The sequence below is a fragment of the Balaenoptera ricei genome, chromosome 10 (genome assembly GCF_028023285.1).
Source record: "Balaenoptera ricei isolate mBalRic1 chromosome 10, mBalRic1.hap2, whole genome shotgun sequence".
NCBI lineage: Eukaryota > Metazoa > Chordata > Mammalia > Artiodactyla > Balaenopteridae > Balaenoptera > Balaenoptera ricei.
In genome coordinates, this window is record NC_082648.1 from 94,614,779 (window position 1) to 94,634,409 (window position 19,631).

General features: G+C 37.2%; 1 protein-coding gene across 21 annotated transcripts in view; it reads right to left on the minus strand.

Annotated features, from left to right (window-relative positions):
* Positions 1–19,631, minus strand: part of RBFOX2 (RNA binding fox-1 homolog 2) — a 266,331-nt gene that overhangs the window by 48,961 nt on the left and 197,739 nt on the right. For all 21 annotated transcript variants that reach the window (XM_059936866.1, XM_059936865.1, XM_059936869.1 and 18 more), the window contains one exon: positions 15,646–15,870. In XM_059936866.1, coding sequence (XP_059792849.1) covers positions 15,646–15,870 — 225 coding nt within the window. The remainder of the gene's footprint in view (positions 1–15,645; positions 15,871–19,631) is intronic.

A 19,631-nucleotide genomic window follows, 5' to 3' on the forward strand; every position in this document is an offset into this window, starting at 1 on the left:
TTTTTATTTTTTATATTCCTAAAAACACACAGACACAACCATCATTTACTGTACTTTTAGAGGAAGCAAAATTAGATGGATGTATTCAAAAGTAACCTGAAACAAGTGTTTAATAAAATCTTATAATACTATATGCACATATTTTAATGAAGGCAGCAAAATAGGTCAACACAGCCTATATTTGTTTTGAGCTGACTTGTATAAAATATTTTGGGAAACAAGGCTCGCTTTCAAAAATAACCTTAGTGGAAAAAAAAAAAATAACCTTAGTGTCTCAAGAAGGAAGAGCCTGCATTATAGCCCTTCTCCAATGCATACAGGAAAGGCTGAGGTAGAACAAGCAGAGACCTCAGAAATGAGACATGGTAATCATCTTACAGCAAATCTATAAATACAAGATTTTTTCTCCTTTCTCTGTTCTTCAGAGCCTAGAACTACTTCAGATATAAGCTGAGGATGATTAAAATATTTTGGGATAAGGAGACATGACAACTAAGTGCAATGTGGGATCCTGGATTGGATTCAGAACAGAAAACTGGTGACTGAATAAGGTCTATGTTTTACTTAATAATACTGTACCAACACTTCTTATTGCCGGGTTCTGAAAATTGTACTATACCTATGTAAGATGTTCACATCAGAAGAAGTTAGGTAAAGAATATGGAGAAACTTTCTGTACTCTTTTTGCAACCTTACTGTAAGTCTAAAACTATTTCAAAACAAAGAGTTTTAAAAGAAGAAAAAAGAATTTTGGGATGTCAGATTCTAAGCCCTACAGAATATTAGAACACAGAACGTTTAGTTGGTTTAAGACTATATACAGGCACAATTGTAGACAAATACTTTTGTTTATATTCAATATGTGGGTCAGACCACTTATAAAAGTCAGAAATGGGCTGAAAAGCCCATCTGTTTCAAACTGTTGGCATGGTGAAGAAAAAAAAACCCATTTAATCTAATAGTACTATTCTCTATTCCCAAATTAGGAATAGTTTAATTTGTAAATCTTTTTTACTTGCAAAAGGCCAGCCACAAAGTTTCATCTCCTGTAGCATTTTCCCTTAAGAACTCATCGTTTTACGAACAAAAATATAAATGATTCCTAGTTGGGTTCAATTTCTTTTGGATAGGGGATTGGCCTTCAGTCAAGGTGTAAGTGAATCCTCCTCATAGGATGAATTAGATACTCTCACGATTTTATAAAATCAGTCACATATAGTGCAAGGGACATGGTTGTAAAAGCTGCAAAGTTTAAGACCAAACTTATCAAAGATAATAGATATTTCTATTAATTGCTAAAAGTAGAGCTGCCACGTGAATTGCCACACAATTCATACAGATTTGAAATTAAGCAATTATTAACGGAGTTCTTATTTGGGAAGATTCATATTGGTTTTCTTAAAGGGATCACATTAGACTCAAGATGAAGTTGCTCATGCAAATCCCCATGTCAGCAAACCAAAACTTAAGTTTCTATGCTCTGCTCTCCCAGGAAAGAAAGGCCTAGGTCAACCAATTAAGTTGTCTACTCAGCAGAAGTTACCTGACCCAAGACTCCAAGGCTCCAAGATTTTCCTTTGCTCCATATAAGGAAATGCTTTAACCAGTCAGCAAATGCCCAGTTTAACCTCCTTGTTCCTGCTCCCTCTGCCTATAAAATCTCATCCTGTACAGCTTTCTTTCTTTCTTCCTTCCAATTGAAGTTTAGTTGATTTACAATATTGGGTTACTTTCTGGTACACAGCAAAGTGATTCAGTTATATATATATATATATACACATACTGTTGTCTACCTATTTTATATATAGTAGTTTGTATCTTCTAATCCCGAACTCCTGATTTATCCCCTCCCTTTTCCCCTGATAACCATAAATTTGTTTTCTATGTCTGAGTCTGTTTCTGTTTTGTAAATAAGTTCATCTGTATCATATTTTAGATACCACATATAAGTGATATATGATATTTGTCTTTCTCTTTGACTTACTTCGCTTAGTATGATAATCTCTTAAGTCCATCCATGTTGCTGCAAATGGCATTATTTCATTCTTTTTTTATGGCTGAGTAGTATTCCGTTGTATACATGTGCCACATCTTCTTTATCCATTCATCTGTTGATGGACATTTAGGTTGCTTCCATGTCTTGGCTATTGTAAATAGCACTGCTATGAACACTGGGGTGCTGTGAACATTGAATTACAGTTTTCTCCAGACATATGCCCAGGAGTGGGACAGCTGGATCATATGGCAACTCTATTTTTAGTTTCTTAAGGAACCTCCATAGTGCTATCCATAGTGGCTGCACTGATGTACATTCCCACCAACAATGTAGGAGGTCCCCCTTTTTCCACACCCTCTCCAGCATTTATTATTTGTAGACTTTTTAATGATGGCCATTCTGACTGGTGTGAGGTGATACCTCATTGTTTTTTTTAAAAAAATATTTATCTTATTTTCATGGCTGCGTCGGGTCTTAGTTGTGGCACGTGGGATCTCCGTTGCGGCACATGGGATCTTTCATTGCAGAGTGCAGGCTCTTCGTTGCGGTGAGCGGGCTTCTTATAGTTGTGGCGTGCGGGTTTTCTCTTCTCTAGTTGTGGCGCGTGGGCTCCAGAGTGCGTGTGCTCTGTAGTTTGCGGCACGCGGGCTCTCTAGTTGAGGCACTCGAGTTCAGTAGTTGTGGCACGTGGGATTAGTTGCCCCGCTGCATATGGGAGTTTAGTTCTCCGACCAGGGAATCGAACCTGTGTCCCCTGCACTGGAAGGCAGACTCTTTACCACTGGACCACCAGGGAAGTCCCCTCATTGTTGTTTTGATTTGCATTTCTCTAATAATTAATGAAGTTGAGCATCTTTTCATGTGCCTATTGACCATCTGTATGTCTTCTTTGGAGAAATGCCTATTTAGGTCTTCTGCCCATTTTTTGATTGGGTTGTTTTTTTTGCTGTTGAGTTGTATGAGCTGTTTGTATATTTTGGAAATTAAACCCTTGTCAGTTGCATTGCTGCAAATATTCTCTCCCAGTCCATAGGCTGTCTTTTCATTTTGTTTATGGTTTCCTTTGCTGTATAAAAGCTTATAAGTTTGATTAGGTTCCATTTGTTTACTTTTGCTTTTATTTCTATTGCCGTGGGAGACTGACCTGAGAAACCATTACTATGATTTATGTCAGAGAATGTTTTGCCTATGTTCTCTTTTAGGAGTTTTATGATGTTATGTCTTATATTTAAGTCTTTAAGTCATTTTAAGTTTACTTTTGTGTAGGGTGTGAGGGAGTGTTCCATCTTCATTGATTTACATGTGGTTGTCCAGCTTTCCCAACACCGCTTGCTGAAGAGACTGTCTTTTCTCCATTGTATGTTCTTGTTTCCTTTGTTGACGAGTAATTGACAGTAGGTGTGTGGATTTATTTTGGGCTCTCTATTCTCTGCCATTGATCCATATGTCTGCTTTTGTGCCAATACCAGGCTGTTTTGATTGCTGTAGCTTTGTAGTATTGTCTGAAGTCTGGGAGGGTTATGCCTCCAGCTTTGTCCTTTTTCCTCAGGATTGCTTTGGCAATTCTGGGTCTTTTATGGTTCCATATAAATTTTAGGATTACTTGTTCCAGTTTTGTGAAAAATGTCATGAGTAATTTGATAGGGATTACATTAAATCTGTAGATTGCTTTGGGTAGTATGGCCATTTTAACAATATTAATTCTTCCAATCCAAGAGCATGGGATATCTTTCCATTTCTTTGAATCATCTTCAATTTCCTTTATTAACGTTTTATAGTTCTCAGCATATTCTTTCACCTCCTTGTCAGGTTTATTCCTAAGTATTTTATTTTATTTTATTTTTTGATGTGATTTTAAAGGGATTGTTTTTTTACTTTCCCTTTCTGATATTTCATTGTTAGTGTAAAGAAAGAAATGCAACGTTAATCTTGTATCCTGCTACCTTGCTGAATTCGTTTATCAGGTCTAATAGTTTCTGTGTGGAGTCTTTAGGGTTTTCTATATCATGTCATCTGCATATAATGACAATTTTACTCAGAGCTCCTGTCTATCTGCTAGATTGGATGCCACCGAATTCATGAATCACTGAATAAAGCCAATAAGAGCTTTTAAATTTACTCAGTTGAATTTTGTTAACAGTTTAAAATCTGCACAAAAGTGAAGTGTCATTAATTTTTCTATATCACACTATTTCCATTTTGAATGATTCAAATTTGTATTAAATGAGACTGATGTATTTTATACCCGAGAAAATCTGATGGAAAGGTCACTGCCCAAAATAGCTTTAAGTACATCTAAAGGATACGTGTGTGTATACATGCTTCAAAAATCATAGAGCAATACTTCCCAAAGGGTAGAATGACAGTTCTGCAGGATGTTAACTGGTATTTTGTGGAAAATGAGTTTCATGGTCAAATAAATTTGGGAAATACTGGACTAAACAAAGTTAAAAGGTCTCCTATGAATTCTGAAGACAGAAAACTCACCTTTCTCCCTAAACATGTATTATATATACCATCCATTCATTCACTCATTCATTCATTTTTGTGGATCAAAATATAAAATTCACTTTGAAAAATACTGGTTTTATCAGAATGGCCCTTAGAGCACAAGCTCCCAAGGGTATGAGGGAAAACAATGGCAAAAGAGAAAAGAGATATATAATTGGACAGCCTGTTAATTTGTATTATTTTAACTTAAGAACTGCCTATAACACCTTCGTTGAAATGAAATAATTATATATCAATAAAATTATAGCTAATATTTGTTGAACATTTGTTATGTGCCAGGCATTATACAAAGTACTTGCTATACATTTTCTCATTTAATCCTAAAAACAACCCTATGAGTTAGGAACTAGTATCACCAGTTTTACAGGTGAGGAAAATGAGCATTAGTTATAATTCTCTCAGGGTTATACATTTAGCAAATGGAAGGAGCTGGGAGCTAAACCTAACTCAATCTGGTTTCCTAGCTCAAGCGCCCTAACCACAATATTATATAAATATAAACAGTTTTTTAAAAACAGCTGTAAAAAAAATTCAGTCTCTCCTGATAATATTTTAGAAAGTAAGTTGGGATACTTTTCATTATGTCATTTTACAGTGCCTTAAAGAAAAATTTGGTACTACAATCCATGAAGATCCATCAACTAGACTTGTTAGCATCTAAAATTTAAAGCAATTTTATAAATGTTTATAATGGAGTATATACTGGGTTAAAATTGGTGGAATTAGATCTTATGAATTCCTTCTTAAAGAGTACTCCTAACATGATAGAATATCTTTCTAAAAAGTGAAATCTTGGCTTATATACTTAGTTACTGAAAACCAGGGTAATTTCACAGTGCTAAAATAACATACCAAGAATACCTATGCATATAAAATTATTTTTTCCAGTGCTAACACCAAACACAATTTTGGGGGCATAAAAAATTGAATTTACATTTATGTAGAACAATTCCTTACTTGAGCAAAAGTTTAGATTTAGTTATTTTAAAGAGAAATGCTTAAGTATTTCTTCTGTGTATCTGAATATTGCTACAAGTCAAATTCTGAGAATCTAGTCTTATTTGGGCATTTAAATGTCAGCTAACATTTTCCCAATAAACTAGCAACTCAATTTTCTTCAGAAAATATCTAGTTCTATTTTCTCAGTGGGTCAAAGTGTTATAAAAAAGAATTCTAAATGGCATCATTTGTATATGTAATATCACCATATATTATCCCAGGAAACAAAAACCAGTATCACAGTTAACAAAAACCACAGCAAGTCACCTATTTTTTTAAAACCACGAGTCTGAATTATGTAAAAATTATATATAATACAGAAACACGAGAGACGATAACCTCAATTTTTAAAAACTTTATACTTAACTGAATGATTCTTTAATATTTTAATATACACTTCAGAATGAAAGAAATCTGTAAGTATGTTCTAGTTGAAGTTCTTGGGTTTAAAGTTGAAGAGTAAGTGGAAACTAAGAAGATAAGACCATGTCTAGAGATGCCTTTTATTTTTTATAATTTACATGGGGAAGCAGAAAAAAAGCCCTTGACTTAAAGCAGATTTCCTGAGTCCCAGCTCTGTTTCGAGCTAGCTGTAACCTTGTTCAAGTCGCTTAAAACTGCTGACCTCTGCTGTAAAAGGAAGGCGTGAGATGATTTCCAAAATCTATTTTAGCTTTAAAATTCAGTGATTCTAAACAGAGTTTACCGACTTCAAAAGATAGTACAAAATATTTATGGAAAATGCACAACTCTTGTAGACAGGTTAAGAAAAACCGCACTAAGTCAATCATCAGTGCTTCTTTATTCTTACCCTAACACACAGGAGAGCAGCAAGGGCCAGTAGAGCAGTGTTATTACCGTTCTCAGAACTTTTCCGCTTCAGTTTCTTTTTTTGAGGGGTGGGGTGGGGGTAGAATGGGTAATAATAATAATTAATAAGTAAATAAAAATAAATAAATGAAGGCATGCAAAAGAGAAGAAGCAATAATCATAACTTAACAATATTAACAATTTGCTGAAAGGGTGTCTTGAGTCTTACATGAACCAAAGGGCAATTTTTCTCTACTGAAAAATATGCATGCCTGGCTCTGAGTATGGTTTTCTGCAGGAACTTTTGCATTTCAGACCAGGCTATAGTTTCCTCATCAATCCAGCTGTGAACTTGCCAAGCTGCTCATAGGCATCAACACCCCCTAGCTGGAGTGTATGAGTAATTACTAAATTTATGGGTAAATCGGTAACCAGTGTGGGTAGTTTGTATAGTCTCATTGTCCTCTACTTTTTGTTATTTTAGGGGAAAATGAGACCATCTCTTGGAAAAGTGGATGACTGCAGGAATGAATCCTCTGTTGTCCCAGGCCTCTAATTCTAGCCTGGAGATGGAAGATGCTAATGATCATACCTACACTGCAGGCTAAAGGTAACATCGCCCAACAATACACAATATGAGAGAAGGATATGGGCCCCATTTTTACCATTATATACCAGAAGTCCTGGTGTGGGCAAATGGACCCACTGTTAGGTGGTATAACTTCCTGGCTACATTTGATGGGTCACCTATCTACAAGGCATCTTCAGGTTTTTTACCTGAATTACCACTTCAGGGTCAGTGGGTAATTCCAAGGGAGGACGGTTAGACTGATCTTCTGATGGTAGAGAAATGCAAGGAAATCTGGCTTCAACTCCAGAGAAAGGGTGTACAAAAAAGGGAAGAAACAGAGGATGATGAACAATATGGGGTCTGAGTCATCTTTACTTGGAGGTGTGCTCAAAGACCCACCAATGAGGAGGGCTATAAAATCTACAGCAGACTATGATATAGCACGGCAGACCACTCAACTATTCCCTCAATTTAGATGCACCTACAACTCTGTTCAAATACTTCAAAAGATGTTACTGACTAGCAACTTACTCTGCCTTTATAAGCTTCTTTTTTCATTCAAAAATCACTTACTAAGTGTCCGTTGTATATCATTGGGAGTAATAAGAAGAGGGCAAGTAATAGTTCCTGCCCTCAGGGAAAGTATGATCCAATAGGCCGGCAGAATATGTACACAAATATAAATCTTGTATCTTAAGATCACTCACCAAAGCTTATCTACTTCAAATACTTCGGCTATTTACGCCTGCTGGCATTTGGAAAATATCTAAACATACAGGAACTGAGGTCCTTTCTTCTCTGCAGGCAGGCTCAGTGATAATCAAGCCTCTGCAGACCCAGGTGGGAGACCCCTAACTGCTATCTCTCTTGCTAATGCACACTATGGGGCCAAATGACTGTCAAAACAAGCTCTCATCTTAAGAGTACAAGAAGCTTCTAGCCCAATGTTAAAATCAATTTCTAAAATATATTTTGGAAATAAAACTCCAGATTTCATTGCTCATTTCTCATTTTTATGTCAGAAATCCTTTCTTTTTGTTCTCTCCATCAACAAGATGGGACTATCCAACATAAACAAGATCTACTAAAATACAGCTGTAGCTCACAATAATAAAAAGCGCAAATAAATGACATCAACCAGGACAACTGATTTAAAAAGACGGTAAAAGCAATTATCTCAAAGACCTATTTAAACAAGTAATCTCCAAAGCTTTTCTAATTTATTCTCACTACAATTCCGTCATGTAGGAATTATTACCTTCATTTGATAGGTGAGGAAACTGAAACTTGGGGGGTAAAATGATTTTATTCAAGATATAGTTATTGCAATAAGGATGAAAAATCTTTGACTCTGATCTCCTTATTTTACTCATCCAATCAGCTGTCAAATTCTGTTTATTCTATCTTCATAATTTCTCTTCATTTCCTCCTGTACATAATCACTGCAACCCCTAATCCAGAACCCCATTATCAACTCCAACCATAAGACCCTTTTCTAACCAGTCTTCCTGCTTCTCTATCTTGTACATGCAAGAGATTAATCTTCTGAAGCACAATTCTGCTCGCTTCCATTTCCTGCTCAAATACCTTTAATAAAGTAATTTCTCAGCCAGGCATTCAAATGCTCTTCCCAATTTGTACTCTCAAGTGACCTTTCTCCCACCTATTTCCCACTAGTCTCCACCAAGCACCCAAGCTTCAACCAAACGGAAACCCATGCTTTTATTCAAAGACATTTTGATCTTTCCCATCTCTCCAACTTTGCTTTGAGAAATGACTTTCCTAATTCTTCCCACCACCATCTAAACATGTCTGAATTCTAGTCACTCATTAATACAAGGCCCAGATCAATGCCATCTTCACCAAGGAGCTCACTTCTCTCTCCTCAGACCTCCCATGGCACACCTGTATCTTCTTTCATTTTTTTCCCCAAGAAATATTTACTGAGTAACTATTAAGTGCCAGGTACTATGATAAGTCAGGGAATGCAAAAGAAGCTTACAGTTTAGTTAGGGAGACAGAAGTGAACAAAAAACATCACACCTTGTAAGTTCCACAAAAGGTGGTCAGCTCAGAAGTCTACCTGAGCCTAGATGAAGGATACATGAATTTGGCTTTGCCTAGGAAAGTCAAGCAGGGCTTCCCAGCAGAGCTAACACTTGGACTGAGAGGGAAAAGATGCACAAGCATCTGCTCAGAGGACCAGTGCATATATTCATGATCACTTTCATTGAGTTGGAGATGGGGAGTCAGAGTGGTAGACTGGAGAGTAAAGACTTTGAATTCCCCAAGTAGAAAAACAATAACATATCACAAAGGGCTATTTTATGAGCCACAATAAAACAGTGTTTGTGGAATCAAGCTTTAAACTGAAAAGTGTTATACAAATTTAAGATATCATTTATTTATAAATAACAATGCTTCTTATCTACCTTTTGAATTTAATTGGCTACAGGAATTACCAGACTCTTTTTACAAAACATATAAGTAGAAGGTAAAGGTTTAACAGAATAATTTTTTTTTTTTATTTTTATTTATTTATTTATTTATTTTTGGCTGTGTTGGGTCTTCGTTTCTGTGCGAGGGCTTTCTCTAGTTGTGGCAAACGGGGGCCACTCTTCATCGCGGTGCGCGGGCCTCTCACTATCGCGGCCTCTCTTGTTGCGGAGCACAGGCTCCAGATGCGCAGGCTCAGTAGTTGTGGCTCACGGGCCTAGTTGCTCCGCGGCATGTGGGATCCTCCCAGACCAGGGCTCGAACCCGTGTCCCCTGCATTGGCAGGCAGACTCTCAACCACTGCGCCACCAGGGAAGCCCAACAGAATAATTTATAAGGTTGTCAAATCTAGGTAGGTTTTACAATATACTGCTCTACTGCTCAATCGCTCTCTAAACACACCCCACCTCCCCTCAGAAACACACACCCACACACAACTTCCAAAGGTAAAATGGCTTAAGAGCAGTGGATTCACACTCACAATTAAAATGTACACTTAAAACTATAAGAAGGGCTTCCTTGGTGGCGCAGTGGTTGAGAGTCTGCCTGCTAATGCAGGGGGCACGGGTTCGCGTCCTGGCCTGGGAAGATCCCACATGCCACGGAGCAACTAGGCCCGTGAGCCACAACTACTGAGCCTGCGCGTCTGGAGCCTGTGCTCTGCAACAAGAGAGGCCACAACAGTGAGAGGCCCGCGCACCGCGATGAAGAGTAGCCCCCGCTTGCCACAACTACAGGAAGCCCTAGCACAGAAACGAAGACCCAACATAGTAATCAATCAATAAATAAATCTTTAAAAAAAAAAAAAAAAAAAACTATAAGAAGTATCTTCAACCAGAGCTTCCTAATAATTTCCCATTTTATTGTTAGCAACTTCCTAAAATGACAGAACTTGTGTTCTGTTTGCAGGCACAACTCAAGGATTTTCCATTTTCTCCTCAGCACCAATAAATTCACAATCTATTCATAAGGATTCCTAATCTTATTTCAATACATCTTTAGAAACTCTAATTGGTCAATGTAATGCAAAATTATATAATGAATAGTTTCTAATATGGATGAAGAACAGAAGTCTTAACTGTATATATTTATATTAAGGAACAGAGCTCGCCGCTAATACTGTCATTAGAGACACATAATCCGGGAATCTGAAACAATGGGAAACAGTGGCAATAGGGAAAAAAAGAGAAAGAGAAATGGGCAGTGGTGAGGAGAGGTGCAGTACAAACGACCATGAAGTGATTCAAAGAAGGGACTTCTGGCTCTGATGGCATGAACAGGTCAGTGAATCCTCTCCTCAAAACAATAAGAAAACTTGTCAGTCATTTCAGGGTCCTTGAAATCAATCAGAGGCAGATAATAAATAGAGAAGTTTCTTGAAAAGTTGCTAGAGCTTTAGGGTAAAACCCGCAGGAGTCTACAAACTTATTGCCTGGGCCTACTCCAACTCATTAACCCCACCCTCTAATCCTCAGCTCTTCTGGGAGAGCTCTTCGGGATAGGGCTGGGCCACAAAAACCAGCAGCTTTGCTGCCAGAGGGGGCGGACTCGACTTGGGGTACTGGGGTGGGGGGCGCAGTAGAAAACCACAGACTTGTCCGCTAAAGTGGCAAACTTGGTGGGAACCTAACAGGGGAAATACAGTTCTTCTAGCTTGAGGCTGTGGTCTGATTGGGGTGAGTGGTGGATCAGCTAGAAATCTGAAGGGAAGATCCTGGAAATGAGAGAATAGTAGAATAACTAGATATGATCTCCTCACATCCCTGGCTGACTGTGAAAATATGCGGATGAGGAGGGGGAGACATAAGAGGGCCCAAAAGAAAGAAAAAGCCAAGGCATACTTGAGAACTGGCTGTACTGTGAAATGCACTTCCCAACCCAAAACCAGATCAGCAGAGGGTGGAAGCTTTCCACACTCCAGGTGCTTAAGCACAACTTATGCCCAAATCACTGGCTGACCAGTAGGCTATGGAGACACAGGGGTGACTCCCAGCCAGGCTAAAAAGTAAAAACGAGAATGAAAATCACTAAGCAGACACATCAGTGGCTGCACACCACAGAGGAGTCCACAGTTTAAGTACAGGCAAACTATTTAAAACACACACATATACACTCACCTACACCTCTCAAAAACAAAAACAAAACCAAAAAACTTTAGAGTCATTAAAATACATTACTAAAATGTCCAATTTACTAAAAAGTTACAAGACATGCAAAGAAACAGGAAAAGTGTGGCCCCAACTCAAGAAAACAAGCAGTAACTAGAAACAGGCTCTGAGAAGGCCTGGATGTTAGAGTCGGCAGGTGACTTCAAAGTAACAATTACAAATGTATTCAAACAATTAAAGGAAAGAAGATGACAAGTAAGGAATCTCAACAGAGATACAGAAATCCTAAATGAAAATTCCAGAGTTGAAAAGTACATTAACTAAAATAAAAATTCACTAGATGGGCTTAATAGCTGATTTGATATGGCGGAAAAAAGAAAGAGTAAACTGAAACAGATCAACAGAAATTATCCAATCAAAAGAATGGAAAGAAAGAAGACTGAAGAAAAATGAGTAGAACCTTAGATTCTGTTTAGATTTAGCTTAAAAACAGACAAACAAACAGAATCTGAACCTGTGGGGAACAAGCATCCCCATTACTTGTAGCAAAAGTCCCAGGAGGAGGAAGAAAAGGAAAGAACAAATATTTGAAAAAATTACGTTCAAAAACTTCCCAATTTTGATGGAAAACAATCTATAGACCTCAAAATCACAATGCGCTACACGTATGATAAAAACAAAGAGATCTATCCTAGACATATCAGCGTCAAACTGCTCAAAGCCAAAGACAAACAAAAAAATCTTGAAGACAGCAAGAGAAAAACAACTCATCACATACAGGGGAACAACAACAGGATTAACAACTGACTTCTCATCAGAGGCCAGAGGGCTGAGGAGGTGGGGAGAAAACGTCAACCAAGAATTCTACAGCTAGCCTTCAAAAATGAAGACAAAATAAAGGTATTCCTAGATAAACAAAAACAGAAAATTTGTTTCAAGCAGACCTAGTCTACAGAAATACTAAAAGATGTGCTACCAGCTAAAAGGAAATGACATCGGAAAATAACTCAAATCCATAGGAAGCTAAGAAAATCACTGGAAATGGTAAATTTCTTTAAAAATAAAAGATTTTTAAAGTAATAACTATAATACTATATTATTGTACTTCATATATATATATATATATGACAATAACAGCACAAAGGATGGTGAGGGATAGAGCTATATTGGATCAAAGCTGCTATATTTTACCAGAATAACACACACACACACACACACACACATATATACACACAGCCATCAGCAGGTTGTGATAACTCAAAGATGTAATCCTTGATCAAGAACTAAGAAAATACATAAATAACACAAATAAATGACTAATTTACAAAAATCACAAAAGGATTTAGAAGGTACAGAAAGAATTATTTAACATAAATCAGTAAAGAAGGAACAATAAAGGACGTGAGACATATAAAAACAAATACTAAAATGGCAGACATAAATCCACCCACATTAACAATTACATTAAATGTAAATAGACTAAATGCTCTGATAGAAAGGCAATAATTTTCAGACTGGAAAAAGAAGTAAGATTCAGATGTTATGTTTTTTACGAGAGACACATCTTAGATTCAAAGAGTTTGAAACAAAATGAAGGAAAAAGATGTCATTCAAATAGTAATCATAAGAAAGTTCAAGTAGTTATATTAATATCACACGAAATAGACTTAAGACAAGAAATATTAATAGAGACAAAGAGGGACATTTCATATTGATAAAAGGCCCAACTGGTTAGGAACATTCCATAGGACAGACCACCTACTAAGCCATAAAAAAAGTCTCACTAAGTTTAAAAAGACTCAAATCATACAAAGAATATTCTCTGAGCACAATGGGATTAAAGAAAAAAAACTTGAGACATCCTCAAACATTTGGAAATTAAACAACACACGTCTATGTAAACCAGTATCAAAGAAGAAATCATAAGGAAAAATTTAAAAATATCTTGAACTGAATGAAAATGAAAACACAATATATCACATTTTATGGGATGTAGCTGAAGGGAAACTTAAAGGGAAAGGTATAGCTTTAAACACATATTAGAAAGGATAAAATTCTAAAATCAATGATCTAACATTGCAAGTCAAGAAGCTAGGGAAATAAAGACCAAATCAAACCCAAAGCAAGAAGAAGGAAGGAAACAGTAAAGATCAGAACGGAAATCAGTGACATATAAAAACAACAGATTGGGCTTCCCTGGTGGCGCAGTGGTTGAGAATCTGCCTGCCAATGCAGGGGACACGGGTTCCAGCCCTGGTCTGGGAAGATCCCACATGCCGCGGAGCAGCTAGGCCCGTGAGCCACAACTACTGAGCCTGCGCGCATCTGTAGCCTGTGCTCCGCAACAAGAGAGGCCGCGACAGTGAGAGGCCCGCGCACCGCGATGAAGAGTGGCCCCCACTCGCCGCAACTAGAGAAAGCCCTCGCACAGAAACGAAGATCCAACACAGCCAAAAATAAATAAATAAATAAATAAAAATTTAAAAAAAACCCAAAAACAACAGATTTTTAAAAAGGTCAATGAAATCAAAAGCTGGTTTTCTGGAACAAGCTGCAAAATCAATAAACCTTAGCTAGACTGACCAAGAAAAAAAGAGAAGACGTAATTACCAAAATCAAGAATGAAAGAGGGGATACCACTACAGATGCTAAAGAAATTATAGAAAATGGGATTATTATTATGAGTAACTTTATACCAACAGAATAGTTAATTAAGATGAAATAGAAAAATTCCTAGGAAAACACCAATTACCAAAATCGACAACAAGAAATAGAAAACAGAAAAAAGAAAAGACTGATAACTAGTAAAGAAATAGACTTAGTAATTAAAATATCTCGATAAAGCCTCTGATTTATGTATTTTATTCTTTCTTTTTCCTTCTTTTCCAGTAGTTCTGTTAAGTCTGTGAGTTCATAATCATTTGAAGTGATCTGTATGATGTGATAACACACCTACTGTTAATTTATGACACTTCCTTTACTTGCTTACTAAGTAGTAAGAGATGAAGTCAAAGAGGTAGGCTGGGGCCAGGGATTAGTAAACCAAGTACAGAGTCTGGATTTTATTCTGTTAGGAAACCATTAGAGTCCAGCAGGAAAATAGCATTATTTTCATTAAAAAAAAAAAAAAGTATCTTGGCTGCTTTGTGGTAAGTTAGGCAACAGTAATATAGAAAATAAGTGAAGAGGTTTGGACTAGAGTGGTGACAATGATGATAAACACCTCACATGAATTAAACTCTTTTAAGTCTCCTAAAAGCCACTTGAAATAGGTGCTATTCATTTTACAGATGAGCAAGCCAAGGCAGAGAGATTAAATAACTGGCCAAAGGTCATACTGCTAAGTAGGAGTCACATTAGGACTCAGGCCCAAAAACTCTGGTGGAAGTGCTAGCTCTTAATCATGCACACTATCCAGCTATGGTCTTAAGATGAAGAGAAAGAGGTTGAAGTAAGAAAATGTTCTAGAGTTATGGTGACCAAGACTTGCTAATGGACTGGATGTAGAGATGAAGGAAATAAAGAAATAATGACTCGTAGGTTTTGCCTGAGCAACTAGGTGAATTCAGTAGTATAATTACACAACAGAGAGAGCATATGAAATAGGAGGGAAAGGGGTCCTAGGACCCAGCCCTGGAGCACCACAGCATTTAAAAGCTGAACAGAGAAAGAGGAACCAACAAAAGAGACCAAGAAAGAACTTCTAGTGCTTAGGAGGGAAACAGGGAAGCCAACAACTAAGTATTTCAAGGAGGAGGGGGGAGGCAATGTGTAGAAGAATGCTGCTGACAGATTCTGTACGATGAGGACAGAGAAGGGACCGTGAGATTTTGCAAAATGAAGGTTACCTGTGAAGTTGAAAAGAGCAGCATCCTGCTAAGTTAACTCCCATCACTGTACTTACCTTGTTGTACTGTCTGTCCCATCTCTAGACTGTAAGCTCCTGGGCAATGACCGTGAGTTTTATGCTAAATCCTTATCTTCTAATTACAATGCTTAGAGTAGAACTGAAATTACATAAGCGCTATGTAATGCAATGTAAATGCAAAACTATTTCAAAGGGTTTTCTGGTGTGATGATTAAGAAGAAGATTTCAATACGACCAACCGAGGACAACACGCCGCCTTCTGCTCGCCACCTCATCACTCACATACCGTCAGAGATCCGTTCTGTGTGCTGGGTGAGTTGCTGCTCTGCTCCCCGTGGGCTTGCGTGCTTCCATAGAGGGTCAGGTTATGCTCACTGGTCTGGCCGGCATAGTCCTGAGTGTGTGGCACTCCGTATTCTGTGGGAATCCCATTTTGTGGAGGTGGTGGAAATGGGATGGTAGTAAAAGGCTGAACCATTGCGTCAGGAGTTGTTGTTGGCTCCTGGTTACCCTAGAACAAATAGAGAAAGAGAAAAGTAGGAGAAAAATTGACTTTAAATTCTCATCATATAATTATTTTTAAGGTGAGTGAACAAAATTCCCTGAATATTCTCTCATTGCTCAGGTAAAATGGAACACTTACTTACTGCCTCAGGATTAGGGGAAATACTGCTATATGTATACCTATAGGTGTATGTATGGAGACACACAAACACACCCAACTTCGGTCAATTTGTGGTTTCTAGACAGGTCCGTGACCATAGTAAAGTTGACTAGTTACCAAAGGGCCAAAGATCTTCCTTTACACCCAAAAATTTTAAATGCCAGGAAATTTCTCACAGAAGATAAATTACAAGAGTTGAAATTCATTTGGGCCATTAGTATTTTCTTTAGAACACTCTCTATCCCTTTAGTGATTCTTAGGGGAAAACAAATCAATTTCACTAAATTACAATTCATAGCAATAGGTAGAATGACAGTATAAATTAAATTCTCAAAACCAGACAACATAGACCTCTAGATTTTAAGAACACAGAGTTCAGCAGAAAGCATATTATTAAAAAAATTAACCTTTGGATTTCAAGGTAGAGATTTATTTAAGTCTTGGCTACTAGGTTAATAAAAAATAAACAAAAAACCCTTTCCTTTAATTAGAAATAGACAAAAAAATTCCCCAGACAAAAAAACTTGAGTTTTTCATAATTACTGCTAGCATTACAAGGCTAGCAGGATACCTCTCCACATGACATCCATTCCCAGATGTTTACTTGGGATCCAGCATGATACATGCAATATCACTAAAGAACATACAGTAACTACAGGAAATTGTTAGAAGCCATTTTGGCTCCACAGCCCCTGTCTTACTTCTGTTCAGTCTAAGTTCAGATACAAAAGAGGAGTTTAAACCTTGTGTAAGAGATTTCATGAAGCCCTCCCTTCTCAACAACTGACCTCCTGACCTCCCATTTTATTCCAAAAAAGGTAGAGCCATTATTTTACTAAAGATATACAAGTCTGCAAAGTCTGGAGCCACTGTTCTTCTGGAAGTAGTTGGCAGAGATGGTCAAATGCTTAAAAATGTTAGCACTTTGCTAAGTTTCCCCTCCCCCCATATTTTAGATATCAAATCATTAGGGATCAAAGAAAACCCTCCTAGTCATGAGCATCACCTCCTTCAAACCAGGAAGTAATTATTCATTCCTCTTTCTCTCTCGGTCCCGGTTATCTTTTTCCCCCCTCAATTTAAGAAGGGATTCTCTACCCACTGAGAGTTGCAGGAAACTGAACTTCCAGCGGCACTGTCTAAACATCATCCCAGGTTTTCAACATTAACTTGATGGCCATTAAACTCATACTGTCACAAACAAAATGAATCCAAAACTGGAGAAAGATCTCACATTATTTTTAAAGGAAGGTTCAACCATCATTACTACAATGTGCATAAAATAAAACAGAACAAATGACAAAGGCTGTTACAAATAGAGAAATATATAACCATAGATTGGAAAGCTGGATATTCTTAAGATGACCATGCATCCCAAACCCCACAAACACAACCAAAATCTCAGCAGGTATTTTTGCATAAATTGACAAGTTGTTATTAAAATTTATACAGAAGTGCAAAGGACCTAGAATAGTCACAACAATTCTGAAAAAGAACACAAATTGCAGGACTTACACTACCTGAGTTCAAGACTTATAAAGTGATGGTAATCAAAACAGTGTGGTACTGGCTTAAAGACAGACAATAGATAAATGAAATAGAAAAGAATCCAGAGATAGACATAAACATTTACAGCGAATATTTAGGCATCAAGTTAATTCAATGGGGGGAAGGAAAGACTTTTTAATAAGTGAAAAACTGAATACCCAATGGAAAAAAATAAACCTCAACTCTCAACCTGCATATGCAAAAAAAAAAAAAAAAGATTAAAATATAACTACTAAAACTATGAAAATATAAGAAATATTGGGAGTATTACTGGGGTGGGGGGGATTCTTAAGTATGATAGGAAACCTAAAAACCAGAAAAAAAAAAAAAAAAGACAGATTTGGCTACAGAAGTTAGGAAGGAAAGAAAAGAGGATGGGAAGGAGGGGAAGAGAGGGGGAGAAATGGATTTTAAAGTCAAAAGAAAAACCAACTGGAGAAAACAGCTGCAAAGGTAAGACAGACACACTGGTTACCATCACTAAGTCAAGAGTAAGTTATTCAAACTGACGAGAAATACACAAATCAACAGAAAAAGAGGCAAAGAATATAACTGAACAATTCACAGAAGATGAAATACAAATGGCTGTATGATAAAAGTGCTTAATCTCACTAACAAATTGAAATACATATTAACCATAAAATAAGTCCAATTTTTTGTAATCAAATCACAAAAATATTAAAAACTTTTACTGACATATAATTGACATATACAGTTAGCCCTCCATATCTGCGGGTTCTGCAGCATGGATTCAAATGACCACAGATTGAAAAATATTAGGAAAAAAAATTCCAGAAAGTAAAACTTGAATTTGCCAGAGTCCAGCTATTAAATTGTATTTACAACTATTTACATTGTCTTAGGTATTATAAGTAATCTAGACATGATTTAAAGTATATGGGAGGATGTGCACAGGTTATATGTAAATACTATGCCATTTATACAAGGGACTTGAGCATCTGTGGATTTGGGTATCTGCAGTGGGTCCTGGAACCAATCCCCTGTGGATACGGAGGGACAATTCTATAATAAACTGCAGCTATTTATTCATAGTGTACAATGTGGTAAGTTTTGAAATACATATGTACACTCATGAAATCATCACCACAATCAAAACAGTGAACATATCTCTCCAAAATCCCCCGAAGTTTCCTCGTGCTCCTAATAGGTACATATTACTTTTGTAATAAAGCCTACAAAGTATTTTTAATATAAAAGAGAATGATGAAAAATGTAACCAGTAAGAGGAAGCTGAAGCTTCATATGCTGAAGCACTGAATTATTGTGCTGTTCTTAAGAAAATGGTAGTGACATTATCTAGAGACAAAAATTCTTGTCTTTCATTTTAGTTATGCAGCATCAAAATTCAGGCTGTCTCTAGTGTCTAAGAATCATGTCTACATGGTACTAAGGATTGCTTTACATAAAAATCCTTCCCTTTATTTAGTTCTTAAAAATTATGCTAGCAAGACCTTAAATTTTTACCCATAATTCTTCAGGCAAAAAATAATTCTTGTCACTCATCACTATATAAGTTCTTTTCATGATCTCAAGGTCAGGGTATTGTAAATGATTTCTCCTTAGCTATTCTAGGTGTCCTAAGAAGGAAATAAAATAATTCTCTTCCTTCTCTTTCAAACTATTCAGTGCTACCTACCTACCTACCCACCCACCCACCCACATGAAGCACACTGCTTCAGAAGACCTCACGGGATTTACTGGCCTGAGGACAGATAGGAAAGAGAAAATTCCATTTCAGGTGGGTTGGTGAATGAAGGTGAATAAGAGCACCAAAGGTGTTCACAGATCTCCACTCCAACTCTAGGCATAAATATACTCTTAGAGACACAGGACGGGTCTACTAAATAACACACAAAGGCTAGAAGACACTGTTGCCCAGTTTTGATGAACACAGCAAAGGGGACTTCCAACGCCCCGCCTGTGCTCCTCTTACCTTCTCTTTCACCGCAGCCTCCATCCTCCACCCCAGCCCTGCTGGGGATGCTGCCCCGGCACACGAAGCACAATATTAACTCTCCCACAGAGGCAGTCTTGATAAA